The following is a 24,944-nucleotide window of genomic DNA, read 5'->3' on the forward strand; positions in this document are numbered from 1 at the left end:
AAACCTGTTCTTTTCTAAGGACGAGGTGGATCTGGGGGAGAAGGGAGATGTGGGGGGAACTGGGACAGAGGAAGGATGGGAAACTGCAGTTAGGATGTAATTTAAGATAGACCTAAAACAGAAAACAAAAAGTAGTCTTTGGTTATTGGCTATTATGGCCCCTGTTTATTGCCCTGCAGTCCCTCTGTTACCTCTGTGAAGGTCCGTTCTACATCTTCAATCAACTGGCTGCGGTTATAGTTGTAGCCTTCTTTTCCCTCTGCCTCATAATCCGCTCTCCAATAATCCCCATAGTCTTCATAATCTATTTTTAACGGGATAAAAGAGAAATACAGTTTACACAGATTAATCTTGATGGGAGAATTTAAAAAAACTATCTTAAAATTCTTTGTTGCCCTTCTACAAGTCATCTCAAAAGAATGCAAACGAAAGGCAAGACTTGCTAATTCTGTTAAGCAATTGTTCTTCATCATCTCCATCAGGAGTTTAAATAAGTTATCTGGTTTGATAAGCACAGGAACTGTGGTATACTGTAACCAGTATAAAGCCCATTGTGCTGATTCATAGCCCGTGCTTTTAAAATACATTCTTTATTAATTAATTCCTTGAATTTTTCACACAATGTGTTTTATCATATCCATGTCCCTACTCCTTTCCCGGAGTCCTCCCAGATCAGAAGGTTGGAAAGAAATAGATTTTCAGAGCCTGGGAAAGGGAGTGCCATGATTTCCGGACATTCTGGACATAAGATTGCTGTGCTCATGAGCCTACCACAGCTGTCGCTGTCTGCAAGAGACCTGTACAACCTGTGGGTTGTTGTTTTTCTAGAAATAAAACTTAGTGTACATTTTTAAGATCATAAAATAAGATGTTATGTTACATATGTAGAATAAGCCTTATTATAGAGAAACAAATTAACATCTTACATAGTTACCCCTTGTTTGCCTTATGACAAGAACAATGATAATGTATATATTTGGGGGAAATCCTGAGTACAGTAGGCTATTTTTCACTGTTGTCCTCATATTGTATATGTGATATTTAATCTTGTTCATCCTATTAACTCTAAAATCCTCCTTTTCCTCAAAATAGCAGTATTGGTGACATTGTCCTAAATAGACCGACTTCAGCCAGGTAAACAGAAGGATTGCTGCTATGTAAACAAGTCTAAAGGCAGTTTCTGTTCACCAGAAAACAAATTTGCTACAGTGAGTTCCTGTTTGCCAGGAGCCACCTTTAATCCCTCAGGAGCCTCCCCACCCCCAACCCCTTAGTCTTACCCCAAAGGTCAACCACCTTGGGCAAGTGTACCTAGTTCAGTCAATCTGGGTAGCCTGTATCCATTCAGATTTTGCCTTGCTGACTCTTGTATAAGATCTGCTTGCTTTTCTGCCATTTTGCTCTTCTGTCTGCCCCACCTCCAGAGATGTCCATGGCAGTTTGATTCCTAATAAACTTTGCCTTCTAACCACTGAGTGGTTTAGTTGGTAGTTTCTTAGGTCAGTAGCTACTTAGAATCTTTTGGCTCGTATTTTCCCATTTCCTCCTATCACCCCCAGGTAATGGCAATTTTGTTCTTTTTCTGTATAGGTAGTTGATCCTTTTACTTAAAGGTTCTCTAAGTTAGAGAATGCGCTGTTTTCTTTCTGTTGCACTTAGCATACTGCTGTCTAGGTCCATCCACATTATGGCTAATGGCAACTTTTTAAAGCTAAATAATATTCTGCTATATAGTGTATTTCTTTTATTATATATATATATACACACACATTTGTCTGTTACTGGACACCTCATTTGTTTCCCTGTTGTGACTATATAATGCTGTGATGAATGCAGATATCTCAGTACATGCCCAGAAGAGGAATTACCAGATCATATAGTAGTTCTATCTAAAATTTCTCTAGAACCTATCAAACCATTTCCATAATGGCTACACCTAATCTACATTTGTGTCAATAGCCTATGCTAAATAGCATTTACTATGCTAAGGGTAGTAAAATCATTTGTACAAAGTCACACAGCTGGTATGGGGCAGAAATTTACTCCTAATTTCCAAACCCTTGGTGTATACTCTGCATCGTTATTTTTAAAAGCTGTTGTTAGTCCCTAAGTTTTTTATCTTGCTTTTCTTCAGGGCCTTATATTTTCAGATGCCATCTACTTCATCCCAGACACTATTACAGTGGTCCTGTGTTTGTTTCCAGACTATATCTATACAGAGCACATCTCTGTGTTTTGTTTAGTATCTAACCATCAAGAAACACAAGCTTGTGTTGAAGTAGTAGCTAATAAGATTTGCAAAGAAGTTCTGTTTTTATATCTACATTGTTAATACATGACAAAAGAGATGAGAAAAATAAATATTTGGATGGAAAGAAATGTGGAGATTATTAAAAGGATGACAAACTTTGGTCTAAAATGTACTTGAGGCTTGAGAATAGGAGTTTAAATGACAAGAAATTAGAAATAACAAATGGGAAAAATCACATTTTTCCTTATTTTCCAGGGAACAGTGAACCACTGAGGCATAAAGCTATTCATAATGCTCAACAACAGAACTTAAAAGACATGAAGGCCCCTTCCCATGGTCACAGTCTTATGACTTAGAATGTCAGAAAATAGAATTTTCACCTGAACTAATTAGATGATAGTGTCTTCTTTCTGAGCTATAACTGTGAGATAGACACACAAATGAACTTGCAGAATAAACTGTGACCAAATGAGGGTTTTGGTAAGTGGATATTGTCTTTGTCTCTTATCTGAGCTGAATAATAGGATCACCATTCAGTGCCAACATTCTCATGGGCACCCTTTGGGGCTTTTAGACCTCATGAATAATTAATAATTCATAAGTCCTAGATAATTCATCCCATAGTTGAATCTCATCCATAATCTCTCTGAAAAATAGAGTTCCAGTGTGCCATTTTTCTTTAAAATATCCCAGTACCTTTTTGGGACAGTTAACCTGAATCTTTAAGCAAATGATGTTCATTGTGGGGCATCCAAGTATTATTAGTCATAAAGGAAAAATAGTCCCATGACCACTCCCATGGAGAGCGTCAGAACCTAGACAAAGCTGTAGACTTACTATTTGCTTTTGCCATCTCGTTTTTCAGGACCACGTACTCTTCATATAACGGCCTCAGCTGCTTGCCGACCTCAGCCCTCCAGCCTTCCCAAGCCCAGAGCCTATAGCTGTAGTCTGTACTCGTTGCCATTATTTCATCCAACCCTGTTGTTCCAAAGGAAAATACACACGAAGGTGAAACAGTTGTAGCTACCATACAAATACTTTGTATTTACAATTCTGTAAACTTTAAAGAATTCAAAGGTTGGCAGGCATCCTTGTCATGTCACAAAATATCATGGTTAGTGTCCTTGGACTTATTATTAGATACAAATGTGTCTGCAAAGGAGCAGGGACGACTAAAGTAATTTAGTTAGGAGCTTAATTAAATTACTTGACTGTAATAAGATTTACACTGTGTGGGTTTTTATTTTAAATGAAAAGGCTATCTATGAAAGACTGTAGATATGGCTGAGGGAATAAGAGTGCTTGCTCCCAAACACAGGGACCTGAGTCTAAATTCCCAGATGCTGTGTAAAAGGGGAGAGTGGGGAGGGCTTAAAGGGAGGAGATAGAAAGAAAAAATGTAAGTAAGTTATAGTCTCAAAACTAAACAAGGCTGGACATGGCCGTGAATGCAACTGTAACCCCCATGCTGTGAGGACAAACAGTTGATTGTTGGAGCTCTTGGTTGCTAGTTTAACTCTAAATTCAATGAGAAACTTGTCTCTAGGGAATAAATAAAGGCAGAGAGTGATGGAAGAGGGCACCTTCCTTTGACCACTTACACAGGCATACATACCTCCTCATATACATGCACATGTACCCCCCCACACACAAACACTCATTCACACACACACATACACACACACACACACACACACAATGAAAAATAAATACAGAGCTTTAAAAAAGAGAATCTGTGAGCAAGCTGGAGCACTTTGGAACAGTACCACTTTTAGGTTATCCATCTGCAAAACCTTGTGCTGTTGTCAAAAGTCTGTCTCAGGCTGAGGAAATGACTCAGTCCAGAAAGTGCTTGTTGCACAAGCATGAAGGCCTGAGTTCAGTTCTCAGAACTCACACGAAAAATCAGGTGTGGTGTAGACCATCACACTTCTAACTCCAGCCCTGAGGAAACAGACTTGAAAATCCCTTGGGCTTGCTGACCAACAATATGATCTATTTGGTGAGTTCCCATCCAGGAAGAGACACTGCCTCAAAGAAGAAAACTCTTAATTGTTTCTGAGAAATGAGGAATCATGGTTGTCCTCTGACCTCTAGATCCACCTGCACATATATGAACATGTATGTAGATACACACAAACATGCACATATATCACACATTTAAAACGTCTATCTCATTTTTACACTTTGGAGGAGAATATAAATTTTCTAACTATGACTGATAACAAGACCTACTGAAAACCTACCTGGTTCAAGTAATAAGCATTCTTGTGGATTCTTTGGATTGCAAACTTTTCCAGTACTGTAAATGGTGCTCATGGTGTTCAGAATCGTGTTCAACTACAAATGAAGCAAAATAAAGAGATGTAGGCATGTAAAATGTACTATAATGGGTAGTGGCATAAAGATATCCTTTTGTCATGGGATTTTAGAAATAATTTATTTAATTTTAATTTCATGAGTATTGGTGTAGGGGTGTCAGATCCTCTGGAACTAGAGTTACACACAGTTGAGAGCTGCCATGTGGGTGCTGGGGACTGAACCCCGGTCCTCTGGAAGAGTAGCCAGTGCTCTCAACCACTGAACCATCTCTCCAACCCCATGGGATTTTTTATTCTTGTTTTCCTTTTACCTAAAATAAATTCTTTTCTCATACAGTATATGCTGATTATGATCTCCCTTCTACTTTTCCAGTTCCTCCCCACCTCCCCTCCCCACTGGAATCATTGCCTTTGGTGTCTCTCATTTGAAAAAAAAATAAAGCATGTTTCTTAGAAATAAAAACCAAGCAAGGCAAAATTAGATATAATAATATGAAGCAGAAACTATCATATTGAAGTTGGACAGGGATATCCAACAGGAGGGAAAGAGTCCCAGTACCGGCACAAGAGTCAAAGATCCACTCATTTTTGCAGTCGGGATGCCCATCAAAACAGTAAGCTAAAAGCTGTAGTATATCCAGAGAGGACTCAGTATAGACCCACTTAGGCACTTTGCTTGCTGCTTTGTTCTCTATGAGGTCATATGGTCATGGGATTTTTAAATGCCTCAAAATATAACAATTCATATCTTCTTTGCCAAGCATGTTCCTATGTGTAATTGCCTCTGCTGTCAACTATCAAATAATCTTGAGAGTGTGTAATAACCACATATAGATTAACTAAAATAAACATGTCTGCCCAAACTCCCAGGTTCATTTCTCATATATGCACAGAGATTTCACTTTTTTTCATTTAGAATTTACTAAGCCTCCACTATGCTTTACATGCTGTTAACTTTGAAATAAACAAACCTCTAACCTTCAAGGACCCTAAAGTCATGGAATAATAAGGCAGACATGAAATGGATCTCAACATGAAGGAGTGAAGGGTACTGTTAACTGTCACCAGCGAGTAATGTAGCAGTACTGCTTAAGGAGTGTGGGAGGGTGAAAGAAAGGAGATTTAGAAAATGGCTTCAGCGAGAAAGGACTCTTAGACCTGCATGTTCCAGAAGTAGTAAAGGGAAGGAGAAGGTGGACCCTAAGAATGGACAAAGGTGTGAGAGGGAAGCCATTTTTTTTATGTTTTTTAATTGAATATTTTATTTGTTACATTTCAAATGTTATCCCTTTTCCTGGTTTCCCCTCTGCAAACCCCCTATTCCATCCCCCCTTACCCTGCTTCTATGTATGAGGAAGGGAAGCCATTTATAGCAAGAGCTGAAATAACTAACTCTCCAGCGACTGTGCTCACTGAAGGAATGGAGTCCGTGAGAATGGAGAGATAAGTGGGATCCAGGTGACAAGCGGCAATCTGCACCACCATAAAGAATTCAAACTTTACCCTGTAGGCAAAGGGGAGTGAAGATAACCCGGTACAGGCAAGCTGTTCAAGGGCATCAGTAGGTGCAACTCAGCAGAGGGTTTATTTCTACTCTAAGATAAATACAGGGGTGGGAAGAGGAAATGTCTGGAAACCTTTTTTTTTTTTGGAAAACTCAATAGATCCATGCTATTTAAGCATGAAACCGATGAATTACCCATGAGTTGATCTGTGAGAGTTTGGAAACATAAGAAGAAAGGAGGAAGAGAGGAGACAAAAGGAGGGAGGCACATAGAAAGGAAGAAAAGACTGATTCTTTTATACAAATCATTTAAATGCTAGATTTCTACTAACACCTGCATGTATTATTATTACTATTATTATTTTACCCTGTTGCACATGTATTGTTTAGTAAACATAAGATAAATCCCATGCATAAAACTTCCACAAGATCCCATATGCTAAAAATTAACTGGGGGATCTTTTAGATCTAGGATGTCCACGATTTCTCACGGAATCCTTGTTTTTGTTTTTGTTTTTGTTTTTTTAAAGTAGATGAAGAAACATGGACAAGACAAGATAAGGTAGATTAATAACTTAGTGGAATAATTAAATCCAAGGAATGTACAATAATAAAATAGCAAGTTGTAGAAACAAATACCATATGGCTTTATCTCTGTTCTTATCATGGGCTCTTATTTTTATAAATGCAGATTGGGACATACAGAGTTCCAGAGGCCAAGCAACTGAGAAAGAAAACTTTGATGTGAAAGAGCTGAATGTTTTAGATAAAAATATTTCAATAGGCTATATCAGGGATGTGCTGTGTGTTTTTATAAAGCCTTGTTGGAAGACAGCCACATCCATTCATCTATGTATTATCTATGGCTGACTTCCTGCCCTGATGGCAGAGCTGCCTTGTAACATAGACAATATGGCCTGCAAAAACCTAAGATATTTATTTTATGTCTCTTTACAGCTTTCTTTCAAGTTTGCTGGCCCCTGGACTGGGGGGGCATGAGATGAGATACGGTATTTTAACAGGGTAAATATAAGAATTCTTGAAATCATCTCAGCATAGGAAGTTTTTAAAGTGCCATTTTGTGGATGTTGGCACAATAACCTCGAGGACTTCATTAACAGTCAGGTTAATATGAACTAACCGTGGCATCTAGCAATAAGAACAAACAAAAAAGAAAATTGCTTCAGTCAGTGCTGACCACAGTATAGCAGATGTCATATTCCTGCTCACTTCTGTGCAGATCAGAACCCAAGTGTCTTCTTTCACCCTCAAAACGATTCCAATTTGAATTATAAATTTTATAGTCACCCTACCTAGGCCTAGAGCTGGCATTACCAACATTGCAAATAAAGGAATCATCCATGCAGGCTATGAATGTGTATTACTTCCCAAACATTTCATCTCTCAAGACCAGGACCAAAATGTTTATATACGTACCTGTTCATTCTTGTCTGCTGAGAGGGCTGAAGACCCGCTCTGCTGAAGGGCCTGCAGTTGACGCTTGATGGACAGAGTCTTAATTTCTTGTAGTGAGAAATTTTGGGCAATTTTAGACTGTTCTTCATAAAAGGCAGACCATTTGGCCGCAGCCTCATTCTGAAAAATAAATAAAATAAATTGAAGTTGGACAGAAGATATAGTCCAAAGAACATCTGGTGAAACATCTACTACTTCCTGCATGGCTTAGTCCTTTACTTTGCTGAGAGGGTCAAGGTTTAGGTTAAAAGTAATCAGGCCACTCTTGGGCCACTTTCTTTCTGGCCCAGTGCCTAGTTTTCCCAAGGGTCCTGTCCTAAGAACTGGAAGTAAATTCTCACAGATAATTCACACTGTGAGGCCCTGGAACTTATGGCCTCAGTGCTGTGACGTGGGTAAGTTGGCTAAAGATTCAGGGATGAATGGTCTAAAAGGAGAACCTCGCAGATCTCAGAGTCGGCAGACACAATGGGAATACAGTCCCTTGTGACCACTGGAACCATGAGAAATGAGAAGCAGATCAAAGAAAGCTCCTGGGTGCCATGGTTTAGGGCAGAGATTTTGGCCATAAATTGTGATCTCAAAGGAAGGATTCCTGGAACCAGGCCACTTGGCAAAGTGATGATTTTTCTGACAGCCACAGAAGTCGAAAAACAGGTGATGATGCTGGGATACACCTGCCTCCATGCAGTCCTATCTTGATAAGTAGAAGGATGGACTTCTCCTGGCTTTTTTAGAACACACACAACGTCCTCTCTCAACACACAGCGTCACTTCCACTTCTCAAAGGGTAAAAGGAACAACTTCCTTGTACATAATATTGTTTGGGGGCCATACCACAGAGGTGGCATGTGAGCTCCAGTCCTGGAGTAAGATACTTCTGGCTACCTGTGTGACTTTGGACAAATAATCGTTCCTAGCTGTGGTTCTGTTACAAGATTAAACAATCCTACAAAGTGACTTGTGACTAAAGAATTCTTGTAAGGATAAGTACAAGTAGCAAACAGTAAAGTGCTGACCAGTAGGCTTGACACATCCTATGCATTCAATAAATGCCCTTTTATTGTGTAGAGAGAAAAATGTTTGTTATTAAGTTGCTTAGAATTGTATCAAGGGAGTAGGATACATGTCTGGAACTCTTTTTCAATGCAACACAAATATATAATAACATAGGTACCACTAATGAGTCAATAAGTTTCCATACTAAGCAAGTAAAAAAATCCAATAGGAGTCCAAATGTGTTCATAGAGGAGATAAAACTTAAGTAATCTTGAAGTAGACAGGAGTTGGGATGACTGTAGAATGCTTTGAAAAACAATTGGCCTCCTTTGAGCTTTTAAACAACCCCATGTGATGGAAAATCACTGTGTCACCACTTTATGCATTAACCAAGAGGCTTAGCAAGGTAGTGGACCTGATAAGCAACCCAGCACTGTGATGGCTTGCAGGATGCCTACCTGCTAATAGTCAAACCTCTGTGTGATATCCTCTTCAGTGAGAATAGACTTGTGACAAACTTCTAACCAATCACATGGAACAAAAGTAGCAAGATATGTAGATTTACATTATACAAGACTGTCATTTTCATCTTGTTAGCAGGCCCTCTCTTTTGTGGATAATAATGCAGCAAGATACCAAGTTAGGAACTATTCCATGGATAGGGCTACATGGTAAGAAACTGAGGCTAGCTACTGACTAATATGCTGTACTAAACCAAAAACCTCAATTGGGCAGTATGCAAAGATCTCAATGTTAACCCTGGCCACACCTGACTTAGCTACAGCGAGATTGGATCCATTACTAACCAAGCCTTAGGTGAGAACACAGCTCTTCAGAATCTTCAAGGCATCATGATGAGAACTAGAAACAAAAGAAGCATGCCTGGACCACTGGCCCATAGAAACTGTGGGACAAATGTGTATAGATCGTGTGTGTGTGTGTGTGTGTGTTATGCATTACGAGATTTAAAATTATTTTACCTTGACTAGAATTTGCCTCCTGAATAATGCTTTTTCCCCAAGCTATTCTTTTGCATTTATTTTACAGTTTATTCCACATCCTCAAGGCTCCCAAGCCTAAATAAAATAGCCTAGCTGTTACACAGAGATGCAAAGCTATTTTTATACACCCAGTTCATATATGCCTAGAAAGTGGCTCATGGCTACATGTAAATTATGGCCCTGACTGATTTATGAAGTAAAGCTAAGACAGCAGCTTATAAAGTTCCTCATCTTAAAGGAGCAAGCTCAGATGAAGTAAGTAGCTTTTTACACTTCCTTTGTGCAAAGGCAGACAAGAAACTACTAAAACAGCCAAGTTTTCTACAGCCATCCATAGAGGTTTGGGGACAAGACACATATTTTTTAGAACAACCAGGAAGACATTCACTCTCTGACTTCCATCTTTAACTGCAAAGAATACTGCATTGTCTACCCCTTGGGACTTCCTGGCAAACCCAAGGACTACAAGTATGAACTATTAAATTCTACTTTTGAATGTTCAAAAACAAAATTCTAACTACGTCTGTAAGGTACATCCAATAATTTCTTTATGATCTTAAATGTTTTCACGAGAGCTTTGTCTTAGACCTTAGGTCTAGTGGCTTCTACCCAAATTGTGGTTATTTTATTTAAACAATAATTTTGATAAATACACATGTTTTCTTTTGTATAGACCTAGATCTATCTATCTCTGTGTGTGTTTCTCTATCTCTGTCTCTATTTCTTTCTCTGTCTCTCTGTCTCTGTCTCTGTCTCTCTGTCTCTGTCTCTGTCTCTCTCTCTCTCTCTCTCTCTCTCTCGCTGTGTGTGTGTGTGTGTGTGTGTGTGTGTTTGTGAAAACTAGAAAGGGGATCATAACAGAGGAAAAACCATTTTAAGGGAGGACAAAAGAGAAAAGAGAAAAAGAACGGATATGACACAAAGGCAGAAGGAGCAGGAGAATGGGTAAGAGAGTGGGGGCTGATTATGAAAAAACACTGCAATAAATCTCCTTACTTTGCATGTTATCATTTAAAAATGTAAAAGATAGTGAAGAAAAAAACACTATTCTGGAGTGATGAAAAACAAATCTAGCTGTCCATGTCATTAAGATAATTACATAGAATTAGTGCTCAATAAACTTCTTATTTCCTAGGCAACTCTTTATGACCTATATTTATTTCTTTTCAAAATTATAAATCAGGGCTTCTTCCTTTAATCTGGGCTGATAAATTATAGCCCTTGGGCCAAGCTCAGATATCACCTGCTCTTTCTTAAATACAGTTTTATTGGTCAGCCACACATCCATTTATACTACTGCTTCTGCCACACAACTGCAGGGCTCTGTGGTTCTGAAGAAACCATAAGACCTTCGAAGTCAAGAAGATCCACTGCTCAACACTTACCTAAAAACATTGTTGATCCCTGCTTTTGATGGAAAACTATCCATACTTTTTAATGCCTGTGATGTATTTATATGCTAAAATATGCAACTCTTCCATTGAAAACGCATTGGCAGACAATGAGTGCCAGTTCTTCTCTGATAATTTGCTTGAGACATAAAGTGTTGGTAGTTTATTTTCTCTTTTTCTAGAGCTCATTATCCCCTGAATGAAGCTAAACCGTCTGCAACCTCCTAGCCCTAAACCTGTGGCAATTCTCTGAACACAAGAAAGGAAAAAGCTGCAAGGATCTGAGCATCCATCTGGGACCTTACACTCATACAACCTCCGAGGCAAAGCTCTACCCGCAAGCCCCATACGCTGGCTCTGGTTTCCAGATACGACCCTCAAGGCTGCATGATGCTCACAAGACAAAGCTGCTTTGATCACTTTTTCAACATATCCAGAGATTTCCAAATGAAAAAGAAATGCATTCTATTCAAAGAAGTACTTAACACAGCTTATATGAACCCTGTCACTCCATCCTAGAACTCCAAAACCTTTCTATATTTTACATCAGAGAGTTGACATTTCAAGCTTTTCAACTTCTGAAAGCATTTTTATTTTTTCCTGTCTCTTATCTTCTGGGAAAAAATACGCAGGCGTGAATTCTGGTATCCATGTATCATGGCGATGCTCCCCTACTCTTGTTCTCAGATAAGGCTGTTACATGTCGTGAAGCATGGTGTGGAACCATTAGAGACAGGGATTAAATCAAAATTCTTTTCTTGAATGGAGGCTAGCATTATCAGGTCTTGAGTTCCCCTGGGGCTGGAATAGGAAAGAGTAATGGGTATGCCCAGGGACTCTAAAGGGCCCAGCAGAAACACTGAAGGGCCCCAGAGATCACCAAGAGAGTACACACTGGCTTCCTACTCTCTCTAAACAACTTCTGATTAAAAAAATAGTTGCAGGACAATCTTCAAAATGCTTTTCAGGGACATGGACAGGAGTGAGGGGGTGGTTGCCATAGTTATTGCTAAATACTGGAATCCTCTTGCTCTCTCTAGGATTCAAATGATCCAGAGACATTCTATGCTGCTGGAGAACTACTGAGCTTTTTATTAAAAACTAACCATGACTGTTTTGAAATTGATGTTAAGAGCCCCTGATTTTTTCCCTAAAACATCTTTGTGTGTACAAAAGTCAGGATTGAGTTGAATTAAAAATTAAAAAAAAGGATTTTTTTAAGGGCCTAGGATATGGCTTAGAAAGCAAAGTGCCTCAGGACCTGAGTGTAATTCCCAGAACCCATGTTAAAAAGTCAGGCATACAGAGCCAGATGCCAACCATTGGACAGAGAGCCAGGTCTCAGGCAGAGGAGTTGGAGAAAGGACTGAAGGAGCTAAGGGGGTTTGCAGCCCTATGGGGGGAGCAACAGTGTCAGCCAGACAGACCCCCACCCAGAGCTCCCGGAAACAGGACCACCAACCAAAGAGTGCACATGGAGTTTCCCATGGCTCCGGCTACAAATGTGGCAGAGGATGACCTTGTTGGACACCAGTGGGAGGAGAGACCCTTGGGCTTGAGGGGGTTCAATGTCCTACTGTAGGGGGAATGCCAGGGCGGGCGAGAAGGTGGGAGTGGATGGGGGGAGCACCCTCATAGAGGCAGGGAATAATGGGAAAGAAGGGTTCCAAAGGGGCGACCTGGAAAGCGGATAACATTTGAAATGTAAGTAAAGAAAATATGTAAGAAAGGGGGGGAGTCTGGCATAGTAGGACTCATCTGTAATTTCAGAACAGGGGAGATCCCTGGGCTTTTTAGTCAACTAGTCTAATCAAATCGTGAGTTCTAGATTCAACAAAAGACCCTGTCTCAAAAATAAGGTGCCTAGACCCTGGGCAATGATACCCAGAGTTAACCTCTGGACAAACACACACTCACAAACACGCACACTCACACAAGCACACGCCCACTCATAACTATACCTGTGCCCTCGAGAAAGATTTACAAAGAATCTTATTTCAAAAATCAAACCACTGTAAACTACAAAGAAAGGGTAATAATGCCTTAAAAAGTAGTGTCATTTTACTGAGAAGTTTATTACACTTTAGCTGCTGGAGACTCAGGCCATATTTCTGGTGAAGATTAGTTGTGCAGCCTATTTCAATAGTTTGTAATGAATCTTCACTGAATTTCTGAACTACTTGCAAACCTCTTGGTTTTTTTTTTTAACACAAGCTTTTACATATCAGCTGTTGAACTAACCTATTAGGATAGAGGCACAGATGCAAATAGAAAAATAGTCTTTTCTGGGAATCATTTCTAATTGTCCAGAGAGTGATGAAGTTTTCAGCTGGAGGAGTCAAGTGATAGTGAGCTGTATAGCTAACATATGTGTGCCATACGTTGTGAATCAGTTCCCTGGTTGGATTTTTGTCAACTTGAAAGAAGCTATTGTCATATAGGAAGAAGGAAGACCAACTGAGTAAATGCCTCCATCAGACTGGCCTATAGGCAAGTCTGTGGGTGCTGTTGTCTTGTCTCTGGGTAGATGGTCTTGGGGTGTCTAAGAAAGCAACCTTAGCAAGTCACAGTAAACAGCAATCTTCCTGGCTTCTGCTTCAGTTCCTGCTTCCAGCTTCCTACCTTGAGTTCCCCTGGCCTGACATCCCTCACTAATGGACTGTTACCCAAACAAGCAAGATGAAATAAACCCTTTCCTCCCCAAGTTGACTTTGGTAGGTGTTTTATCACAGCCAGAGAATCTAAGATTCTTGGTTATTCTCCAATGACTCCCATTGGAATTATATATGAACATTTTTTATTTAACAGTTTTCATCCAAATCCATTGGGAAATAAAGTGGTCCTTGATTTTATTTCTTGGCCAGAAATAATATAATCTCAAAAATCTCACAAGACAAGAGTATACCTGGAGTTAGCCACACACAGCATAATGGCAGAGAAAAGAAGAGAACTTAAAAAGCTGTTTTGAGGCAAGTTTTTTTTTTTCTTATCCCTGGTTTCTGCCTTCCTTTGGGTAAGCACCTTTTAGGACATCATATGGAAAAAAGTTTGTGGCTTTCTTTTACTTTTCAGGCATGCTCTCACAACTTTAAGTAACTCCATAATATGGCAGATGTGTAGGCTGGCTCCTGGAAGTTACCTCAGGAGACAATACAAAAATAGCAGGTTGCCCTCGTAATGTCACCATGATAGGGCATAAACACAGAAATGTCATACAGTCTAATTTCCTGTTCTGTATCAATTATCTATTACAATAATAATACTATCTAAGAAACAACAAAAAGCGCCAATAGCATGACTGTTTATTGTTTATGTGCCTAAAATAACTTGGAGTTGGCAGACACCTCTGTTGATCTTGGCTGCATTTGCGTGCAACTCTGGAAGTTGGCTTCTGCTTGGGCAACTACTCCAAGTCTCTTGCTCACTTGCTCGCTTATAGTTGGCTAGTCGGAGCAGGTTCCCTTGGCAAATTCCTAGGTGTGAAGGATGAGTGTGAAGGATGAGCCCCACTGTTGAAGCCCATTAAGGCAGTTTTCATCAGCCTTGCTTCACAGAAATCAGGAAAAATAACGAAGGACCCTCTCCCAGAACCTGCAGTGGGATGGCACTGCATGGTGACATGACCTTAGATGATATTCTAGGAAAGGATGAAGACTCCGGCCCATCAGTGCAATTGGCCATACTTCCTTAACCCACCGGAGAGCGGCAAGCCACATGTTTGTTTAAATGCTTTGAAAGCCTACTTGGAGCTGTCAATGTCTCACATTTTTTAGATTAAAGTTTTACAGGTCTTATCAGCTTCACCGCCTGTGGTGCAAAGAGTGCTTCCCTCTGTTTGCTCTGAATTTATCTCTGTTGTGCTTTCAGCTGCATTGCCTTTCAGGTGGAAAAAGCCTGAACCAGCCCAACTGTCAACATCCTCTCCTTTCTTGTTCTAGGTCACACTTTTCCCAGCCCTCTCTGACCCCCTTAACTCATTCTATTTGTTGGGGGGAGGGAAGCAAGAACCCTTTTCTGGTTGTTTTTTCTTTTCCCCTTCTTTTCTTCTTTACATCTTTACTCCAGCATTATGTTTTTAAAAGGTTAGAATAGTGTTCTCTCTTTATCGTCCAGAATGATCTGAACAATGGTAATCACTGTCATCCCCAAAGTGTATTTAGTTAATCTCTTCAGGAGACAATCCAAACTGACTTCTAGGTTCTCTTCTAATCAAAAACTATTCCTTATGGCTCAGTTGCCCCATAGAAGACCTAACTTTTTATGCAATTTGTGTTTGCCAGACTAATTCCAACTTATATCTTTCCATAATATAAGACAATTTTTGGTGATAAATGCTTTTTGTTACAGTTAGGATTAGTCTTATCAAATACTTGTCTATGTGCTGGTAATCTTCTAAAAACTTCCCTTGGGGCATTTTATAAATATTTATTTTATGGGAGAACTTTTTCAAAACTTGTATAACCTCCCTGAAGCAATAAATGCATCATGAAACTAAGATCAGAAAAACCTAAGGACCTCAAACACATTTGTGGTAATTGCAAGCTTTTTACGTCTTTTCAGTTAAGGGCCAGTTACTGCTGAGCATGTATTAAACTCTGGGAATTCCAGAACTACTTCTTTTATCTGTTCAAGAAGTTCCTTTTACATTAACTCCCGAAAAGATAAAGTAGATCCTCAGATAATCTCACTCAAGCAAACTCACAGTCTAATTCTGCAAAGTCAGTGCATATCTAAGAACAAGTTTGATCCACAATAAAACTGAGTAAGGTCACTATAATGCAAATTTATGGGGACACATTCTCCCCTTTGCCCAGTAAAGGCTCACTGTGAAAATATACAGACAAAGGTTGATATTTCTTAATTCTTGACCCTGAATTCTCCACTGACAAGGCCAAGAAGCAGGCAAAGGAAGGAACACGATGGCTTTTTCCCAGAAACCTACTTCCCAGCAGCTGTTCTGTGAATATCAGAAGAGCCTGAGAGCTTCCTTCAAATCTGACCTTTCCAGGGAAATCTTGATTCAAACCCACCTGGGTTCAGCATGTACCTCAATGCCAAGTACTTACCTGGCATTCTCAAGGTTCTAGGTTACATCCCTGTACCACATACCACACACAGTCTAAAAATAAAAACAGCACACTTAAGACACCAGTGAAACAATAGAACTTTTCTAAATGCAAACCCACTGAGTAATATTCTTGATGAAGGTTAAACTAATGCCAGGTACAGTACAGTATCCGATTATACACACACACATACACACACACAGAGAGACACTCACATACACACACACAGTATATTTTCTAAATCCAGCATTTCCTTATAGTACATACTATATTATTAATACTGTGATCATAATTTTGTTCAGTTTACATCTGAGTTAAATGAGTCTGAAGGAAGTTAAAAGCAAGCTCACACTTGCTCAAGCAGATGGGAACAAATACAGAGGGCCACAGCCAGACATAATGCAGAGAGAGAGAGAGAGACAGACCTCGGAACCCTCAGCCCTAACTGAGCTATCTCCATCAAACCCCTCCCCTCAGGGACCAGGGAACCCCGTGGAAGAGGAGGCAGGGAGACTGTAAGAGTCAGAGGGGATGGAGGACAGCAAGGAAACATGGCCCAATGGATCAACACCATCAAAGCTCGCACGAGCTCATGAGACTGGGGCAGCATGCACAGGGCCTGCACAGGTCTGCACCAGATGGGGTCCTAGAGCGGAAAGAAGTGGAGACAAGCCCCAGCCATCACCTAGCAGTATCTCCAATTGATAACCACCTGCAAATGAAAATTTAATGTCCTCCAAAGGAGTCACACTGGGGAAATAAACTACTCTTAAGGGCAGGCTGCGTGGTCAGTAGCAGACGGCCAAGAAGGAAGAAAAAATACTCTACAGTATTTTTGCAGGTTTTTTGTCTTGTAATGTAGAGTCGGGGCATTTCCTTATTTGTGTTGTTTTGCTTGTTCGTTTGTATTTTAAGTTCATTTTATTTTCATTTTATATACACCCTCCCCCTTCCTAAAGGTCCTTTGTGTACGTATTAGAGTTTCCAGGTTAGTGTTGTTATGAGATTTCTGAGGGTGTGAATGAGTGCTTCTGTGCAGCTGTATCTGGATTTTGTCTTTTTTCTTGGGCTCTTTCTTTCGTTTGTTTTGTCCTAATCCAATATGTTAGTTTTTGTTCTATCTTGTTGCATTTCATTTTATTATTATCTTTTAGAAGTCTGTTTGTTTTCTAATGAGAGACAGAAAGGGGGTAGATGCCGATGAGAAGGGGAATGGGGAGGAACTGGGAGAAGTGGAGGGCAAACTGCAGTCGGGATATAGTATGTGAGACAAAAAACACCTAGGTCAATAAGATAATCAAGACCTTCAGCTTCCAACATTCAAAGGAGCGTCTGAACCGGGTTGTTTGCGCCAACTTCGTACTTACTATGTGATGGTCACATTCCACGTCAACTCATTGCCCTTACAACACAGCGTATCTCAGTAACCTCCTCTAATGCCTGTCCTCTGCCTAGGATAGAAGAGAATCTCAACACATAAAACTAGGAGAGAATGGGAAGAGGGACCATTTTCCTCCCCCACAAGTGCCTCCCTCTTCAGGCAAACCCACACCAGTTAACCCGAGCGAGGGTCTTGGTGCACCTTTCACCACTCTGTGGCAAAGGGGCTATGGAGTCCCTTGTCATTTTTCTTTCACTTAAATGTTCTTTTTTTTTTAACCTTTAAAGGCTGCACACTTTTCTCCAGTTTAAAACATCTGATCATTCATACTCTTCCATTTCTATTTTTTGCTCTAATCAGCCTGTATACTTAAAAATGATATTTTTTTTTGCTCTAAGCCAAATCCCAACACCATAATAATCTCAGAGATGGTTTCAGCAAACAGCATTATATCTCACTCTAATAGGACTTCTGTATATGTAGGTCCTTTAAAGAACCTTTTCAAAAACCCTAACTCCTTCCAACACTAATAACAATGATGTCTTCATTTTTACCTAAGACCACGAGCATCATGCATGCATTCTTCTGGTATCTTTGGATACCTGATGAAGCATATGTGAGTGTTATTTTTAAACTGAGACTGGTGTGGAAAGATGGCTCAGAGGTTGCAAGTTCCCAGCATCTAGGTCTGGTAGAACATAATAGCCTGAAACTCCACTCCTGGGAGTTCCATCCATGGGCATCTATATTTACATGCGGGTACACATACACATGAGCACACACACACATACACATAATTTTTAAAGTAACAAAAATACATCTTAAAACAAAAAGTAACTAAGACCCAGACTGTTCATTTAATGAATTCAAGTTTACTCAGCTAAAAAGTGGTACAGGCAGGATTTGGATGTCAGCAGTTTAGCTCCAGGCTAGCTGGCTTTCAAGTATGACATCAGTCTCATCATGAATCATTCAGCTGAGAAAATTCACAGTACACGTCAGCGACCTCCAATAGAAATCAAATAAAAACTAAGGGAAAAAAGTTACCCTAAAAACAACACGGGTAAGACCAAACTGTGAGAGCAGATAAAAGCAACTCTGGCAACTACATTGTCAAGATCTCTGTGGTTTTCATACACTTTAGAAAAATGGGAGGGGGCTTAGGATTTCAGAAGAGACAGGCATCCTCAGGCTCACTCCTTTCTGCGAATGGCAATAATTTAAACACACAGCACTGTGATCATTTGAAAGAAAGAAAGTTTCCAAGCTAAAGTTTTGAAGTAAAGTATTGCTGGAAGGAAAAAAAAAAAAAAAGACACGAAAGTCTTTTCTTAAATAGTTGCTCAATTTTCCACCACTTAACTATACTTAAAAGGCACTTCAGGATCTGTGAGGAAAAAAAAAAAAGTTCTAAGTCCTTGCACTTGTCAAACAAAATATTCTGCTTTCCCAGAGTAGGCTGAGATTTTTTTTGGGACTAGTTAATTATAGCTTTTCTTCTGTGACCTTTGGAAATTCCTCAGAGCTCTGTGACAATGAAAGAAGGAATTCCAGGTCCAGTTTCACCTAAGCCATAGTTACCTTAATTACTAAGCTGCTGCCTTCAGTAAACCCCACTTGCATTTTTCAGTTAATATATCATTTGTAGTTCTCGGATAGACCTGTTGGCATTATAAGCTAAAGAAAACTATTGACTTAGTAATGACTTACATTTCTATGAATGCTTTATATACCAAATACAATGAGAATAGTGATTGTAACTTTATAAAACATTTTTACTCATCTCTGGAATCTGGGCAAAGAATTCATTCATAACAATTTTCCAGATGAACTCTAAGGTCAGTTGAATTTAGTCATGTAGGAGACTAGAATCAGAGCTACAGAGGCAGTCATTCATCCTCACACTTTAGAGATCTCTATCTTATCCAGTTTTATAGGCAGTAATTCTAATCTATAAGAAGCAATCAATACCCCCTTAGGTAGCCTTAAAAACTTACCATCTTTTGGGCATTCTCCTCAGTAATGTTAGTATTATAATTCCAAGAAGCAAGTGAACTTTGATAAGACAGGTCTTCAGCTTCCTGGTTAAACTTGTTTAAAAATGTCTCAGCCTTTTCCTCGATGAGGGACTGAGCAGTAGTAACAGCGACAAGGCCGAGAAGGAGCCAGGAGGAGCTTGACATCTTTCCCCGTGCACCAAGATCCCAGCCACTGAGAAACTTTCCCTAGAGTAAAATCTCTTCATGAGTTTTTCTCTCTCATCAGCCTTTGAACTTGGGTTGGGCACTGAGCAGGGAAGAAAAAAAAAAGCAGAAGAAACAGAAGAGAACAGTAAACAAGCTTCTGGACCAATATGAAGTTAATCCTGGAGAGGACAGATATGTAAACAGATATTTTAGAATGATTTTTTTTAAAGTAAACTAAATAAAGACATGTTATTCATTAATCCTAGAAAACCTTAGCTTTGCTAACATTTTATGGCCAAATCAAAACTTGGACATTTAGTTAATATGTTCCTTAAAAGCTGTTAAAAATACACTGGGGGTGGGGTGCGTGTACTATGACTTTACAGTAACAAAGAAAAGGGTTAGAATTAAAAATCACAGGACAAATTTTGGAACTTATAACCTTTTCTGATAATTCTATCAATAAGTTAGTTATCCATCCTCTCCCTCTCCCCTTTCTCTCTTTCTTGGTATTTCTGAAACAGTTTCTCTCTGTAGCCTTGGCTGTCCTGGAACTCTCTCTGTAGACCAGGCTAGCCTCAAACTCAGAGATCTGCTTCCCTCTGCCTCCCAAGTGCTGGAATTAAAGGTGTGCACCACAGCCACCTGGCTGAAATTTTTTTTTCTTTTTAAGAATCCTATAAAAACAAAGGCAAAGTTGCTTACTTACTTGTAAGGGAAACTCTTAAGTAAGGAAGTGAGCTTTTGTAAGCATTCACTTAAAATTAATAGAGAGAATGGGGCTGGGCAGTGGTGGTACATGCCTTTAATCCCAGCACCCAGGAGACAAAGGAAGGCAGATCTCTGAGTTTGAGGGCAGCCTGGTCTCCCAGTCGAGGATAACTAGAGCTATACAAAGAAGCCCTGTCTCTAAAAATCAAAAATAAATGCATTTCTCTGCCCATTTAAGAAATTATAAGACTATTGTCCCCTCCGGAGGGAATTTGATGCTCCCTATTTGCCTTTGGTAAAGTTTCAAGCTGTCATCTTCTAACGCTCGGGAACCATGTGAAACTCTAGTTCTATGGCTGACTTCATCAGGAGCATCTTTCCCTTTCACTTACCTGCTTATGACTTAGCTGAGAACTCAAGGAAGGACTAATGACTCCGCATTATGAAATCCACAGTGTATCCATGTCAAGGCCTTGGCATCCATAGATATGATGGGATCATAGCAATGTGAACTCCGAAGAGATTTTAATGGTTATCCCGGTGAAGTGCAGCAGCTGGCTCCGTGTCCTCATTCCCAGAGTGTGAGAGAGGAGCCACTTTAAATGGCAGGGCTCATGGGCCCTACTTGATTATGATTATGAAACCTTCACACAGAGCAAACATTTCTCCATCCAGAAAAACAAGTCTTCCAGGTTCAGAAGAAATGCTAATAACCAACCCTGAAAAATAATTCCACTACTTTGCTTTATTCTAAACCTGGGCAGACAATTGTAGAATAAGAAAAAGCAGTAATTGCTCAAAGTACTTTGTGTCATAACATTTTATTTAAGCATCCCAACATACCTGTGGGCAAATATTTACATCACCATTTTATGGAGTGTGAAATAGAGCTTAAGTAGCTAAACATCACTAGGCTAATGAGAGGAAGCAGGCCTTGGATCCAGACTGTCTGACTCTAGAGTACAGGCTCCCAGCTAAGTTATATTTTACAGGAGTGTAAGAGCAGGATTGGAACCATACATAACTAAAGGAGAAAGACTTACTTCTTTAATGAAGATGATAGATTTGGTTCTACAACATCAAATGAGAATCAAAATAAATCAGGGGGCAAATTTCAATAATTAAAAAATGGCAGGAGAGAAGAGTTGATGCAGATGTGGCAGTGATGCTTTTTCACGCACAGGAATTTGCAATCTCTTTGCTTCTCATGAGCTTAAGGGAAAAAAAATAACCGGACGACACAATGAGGCACAGCATGTGAGTCCCTGAACATGAACATTACATTTAAAAAAAAAAAAGCTGAAAGAAACCTCTAGTAGCTCAGAACACCTCCTGAATGAACTGCTTGGGGTTAAGAGGGAAAACAGAGCAGCTTAAATTCAATTTACTGAGACAGAAAATATAGAAAGCAAGATACAGAATCCAAGCTAAAAAATAAGATGGACACGAAGACTAAAGTAGAGATGAGGCAAGGAAAATGGTGGCAGCCAAGAAACTTGGAGCAGCAAGGGAAATGGTGGCATTGCATAGAGCTACTACGGTGCGAGCCTGCAACGGCCAACAGCAAATACTCGGAACTGCTGGGATTTTAGTTCACTCTTCATTGAGAAGATTATGATACTCTGTTCCCTAGAAGCACTATCTTTGAGTCCATTCTGAGAATAGAAAGGACCCTCTAGAGATGGAGAGCCTGTGACCCAGGAAAACAACTGGCCTCAAAGAACATATTATCTTTAAGGAAAGAGAGCCAGAAAAAAAAGATGAGATGATTAGACAGGCAGGAAAGCTATTCTAACTTTGAAAAAACTTTGGAGTTGGGATGTGTTTGATAAAAAGCACAGCATTTGACCTTGATCCTTAAAAAACTGTACAATATAATTTTTATTATGTAACTAATAAGCACTTGGAAAATATCTGGTCCATAAGGGATGTTCTAAGAAGTCAGGTGCTGCCTCCCTGAATTTCCTTCTAATGAAAGCATACAATCTGTTTCTCATATAAGAAAAATTCCAAAGACATAGCTTTCATCTCAATAAAGATATATATATATAGATATATATAGATATATATAGATATATATAGATATATATAGATATATATAGATATATATAGATATATATAGATATATATAGATATGCCCCTGAAACAACCACATAGTACAGGATTAACAGTTGTCTAATGTATGATCAACAAGAATCTTGATTCAGCTAGTATTTATTGACTGCCTACTGTGGGCTCTGTGGTACTCTAGACGTTATATGCAAGCACTAACACATAAGGCAGCAAAGATTGCCATAGGTGTTGTATTATCTGATATTTGGGTATAGAGCACAATTGAGTACTCTGTGATTAATACTATGGCTTACATTAATCAGAAAAACAGAAGAAAGGAAGGAAAAGAATGATGAAATGGGGAGAGAGGTTTTCTGTTAAAGAGGGGGGTTATTTCTGAAAAGGTGTCCTCTGAGAAGTCTAACAGGATGTGTGAAAGCTCTCTGGGAGAAGCCTTTTCTGGATAAAGGTGGGAGCCACGCACAAAGAGTGTAGGCAGATCTCCAAAACATCAGAGCCTATGTGACAAGCTGTGAAGCTGAGAAGAAAGCTTTGTCTCACACCAGGAGAGCCTTAAAGAAAATGCCACCTTTGATTTTTTTTTACCCTTAGGCTCGATGGACAATGGAAGTCTTCAAGTAGAGAAGTCTTTACAGGCTCTGGCTGCTGCTTAGCGAACATACTAAGGAGATTGAGCTGTTTGACTTTAGGCCTTTGATATACTAGTACTTTGTACGTAATTTCTTTACTGCAAAGCTACTGGTCTCGTGGGGATGGTACATTTTATGAATTCATACCGGAGTAGTAATAAAAGCCACTCATAATGAAAGTGTCAGTGTAATAATTTATAACCTTCCATACTGAGATATTTAAGCAACCTGTCTGTCAGACAATCCTTCAGGGACATTCACTGCATCGGTGCTTGGCTAAAGGCTTGCTTGATTCCAGGGTCCACTTGGACTGTGGGATCATGATTTTTTCATTTTTTAAAACTGGCCTATGCTAAAATAGGAGGGAAAAAGACTCTTATAGAAGGAGCAGGTTCATTTGTGAAAGAGTTGAAAGAGAGAAAGTCTGATTGAGCAAGTCTAGCCATGAAAAACATGCCAGGTGCTCTCTGGTAATAATCAGGCTCATGGATAAAGCCTCTTCCGTACAGAAAGAATAGTGCTGTCTTGAGGGAAGAAGGGAAAAATCCTAAACGTAATGGTTCCCTCCTGATATTTCCAGATGCTAACTTTGTGGTTACACTTGCTTTGCACCAGGCTATGCACAGAAACTCTTCACCCATAACATTGATAAATGGGAATCTCGAGACCCTGTTACTATTAAGGAAACAACTTCCCAGTGATCTCATGACTGACCTAAATCCCCACAACTGACAGGAGTGGATTTCAGGTTGTTAAGAGAAGGATCGTTACTCTCTGTTACATCGTAGCTTCAGTCACCTACTAGCTTCAAGTATGTAGTAAGTCCTCATCAGTCTGGCATGTTCTCAGAAGAAGCAGGCCCACACAAGCAAAGCAGAAATGCAATGTTTTGACTACAACAATTTTATGCTTTAACCCTATTTGAAATAGAAAGTGCCATCGGGCAGATTCCATACTGATTCTGATTTGCTTGGGTATTGCTTTGTGTTGTATCGTTTTGTTGTTGATTTCTTTCTTTCCTGAATACTGTTTACTGACCAGTCCATACTGTGGACCTGAGGGCTCTGCAGTAAATGACTTCAAGTAGTTTTATTGCTAATAATTCTGCTGTCTCTGCACATTCTGTATTCACATGGCTTCTTGGAGTATCAGCTCTTAGTAGCCTCACCTACTGCTTTTGATCTTCTCCCTGCTTTTGATCTTCTGTCTTCTAAGACCTTAGTGGAAACTGCATAATCATGAGATTCTGTCAGGAAGCTCTCTTTGCATAGGTTCATACCTGCAGGTGGATCGTCAATCTCCTAGAACAAAGTACATAGACTTTGAGATCCAGGTTTCCCTTACTGATCAATTTTGTATGTACTTCCAACTGAGTCACAAGCAGTAAGGTTGCCAAACAGCTAGAGCAAAACCAGCTTCTATTTTCCCATGCTAGAAACATTTAAAAGAAAGAATATGATAACACTTCATCTTAAAATTGGTTGACTAATGCTTCTGACAGAAACAAAAAGGGTGATATTAGGAATACAAAACAGAGAGATAGTTTTAAAGTTTACATGACTACAAATGATTCATGCTTACTACAACTGTTTTTGGCTATACATTGATCACATACAGTAAGTTCCTAATGTTCTTTAGAAAAGGGGCAATTTGGTTTCTGCCCACTCTCTCCTTTTTCTATCTTCAATTTCACAGTAGACCATTCCTCCTACAGATAATCTCCATTAACCAACTTGACAAATCTTTTCAACAGAAATCAAATTTGTTGAATACTCTGTGTGTTCCTGGCAAGTTATAGCGATTACGAGTTCCTGAAATTTATGATTCTGTCTTACTTGACACAGTAACACTGATGTATTTTCACATATAGAGTATAAAATATCAGACAGCACTGGAACAGGGGAACCACTAATATCCATTTGTGTCTAGGACCTCAACTACCCTAAGTTTAT

At 39.5% G+C, this 24,944-nt stretch overlaps 1 protein-coding gene across 1 annotated transcript in view; it reads right to left on the reverse strand.

Moving 5' to 3' along the window:
* The window catches only part of Ace2 (angiotensin converting enzyme 2), a 49,968-nt gene extending 29,118 nt beyond the window's left edge, over positions 1–20,850 (reverse strand). Inside the window, exons 1-6 of the mRNA XM_052171687.1 lie at positions 20,683–20,850; positions 19,391–19,679; positions 7,517–7,675; positions 4,501–4,594; positions 3,089–3,232; positions 192–304 (exon numbers count right to left, since the gene is read on the reverse strand). Coding sequence (XP_052027647.1) covers positions 192–304; positions 3,089–3,232; positions 4,501–4,594; positions 7,517–7,675; positions 19,391–19,576 — 696 coding nt within the window. The 5' untranslated portion in view covers positions 19,577–19,679; positions 20,683–20,850. The remainder of the gene's footprint in view (positions 1–191; positions 305–3,088; positions 3,233–4,500; positions 4,595–7,516; positions 7,676–19,390; positions 19,680–20,682) is intronic.
* Positions 20,851–24,944: the final 4,094 nt, after the last annotated feature.

Source organism: Apodemus sylvaticus, chromosome X (genome assembly GCF_947179515.1).
Source record: "Apodemus sylvaticus chromosome X, mApoSyl1.1, whole genome shotgun sequence".
In the NCBI taxonomy this organism is placed as follows: Eukaryota; Metazoa; Chordata; class Mammalia; order Rodentia; family Muridae; genus Apodemus; species Apodemus sylvaticus.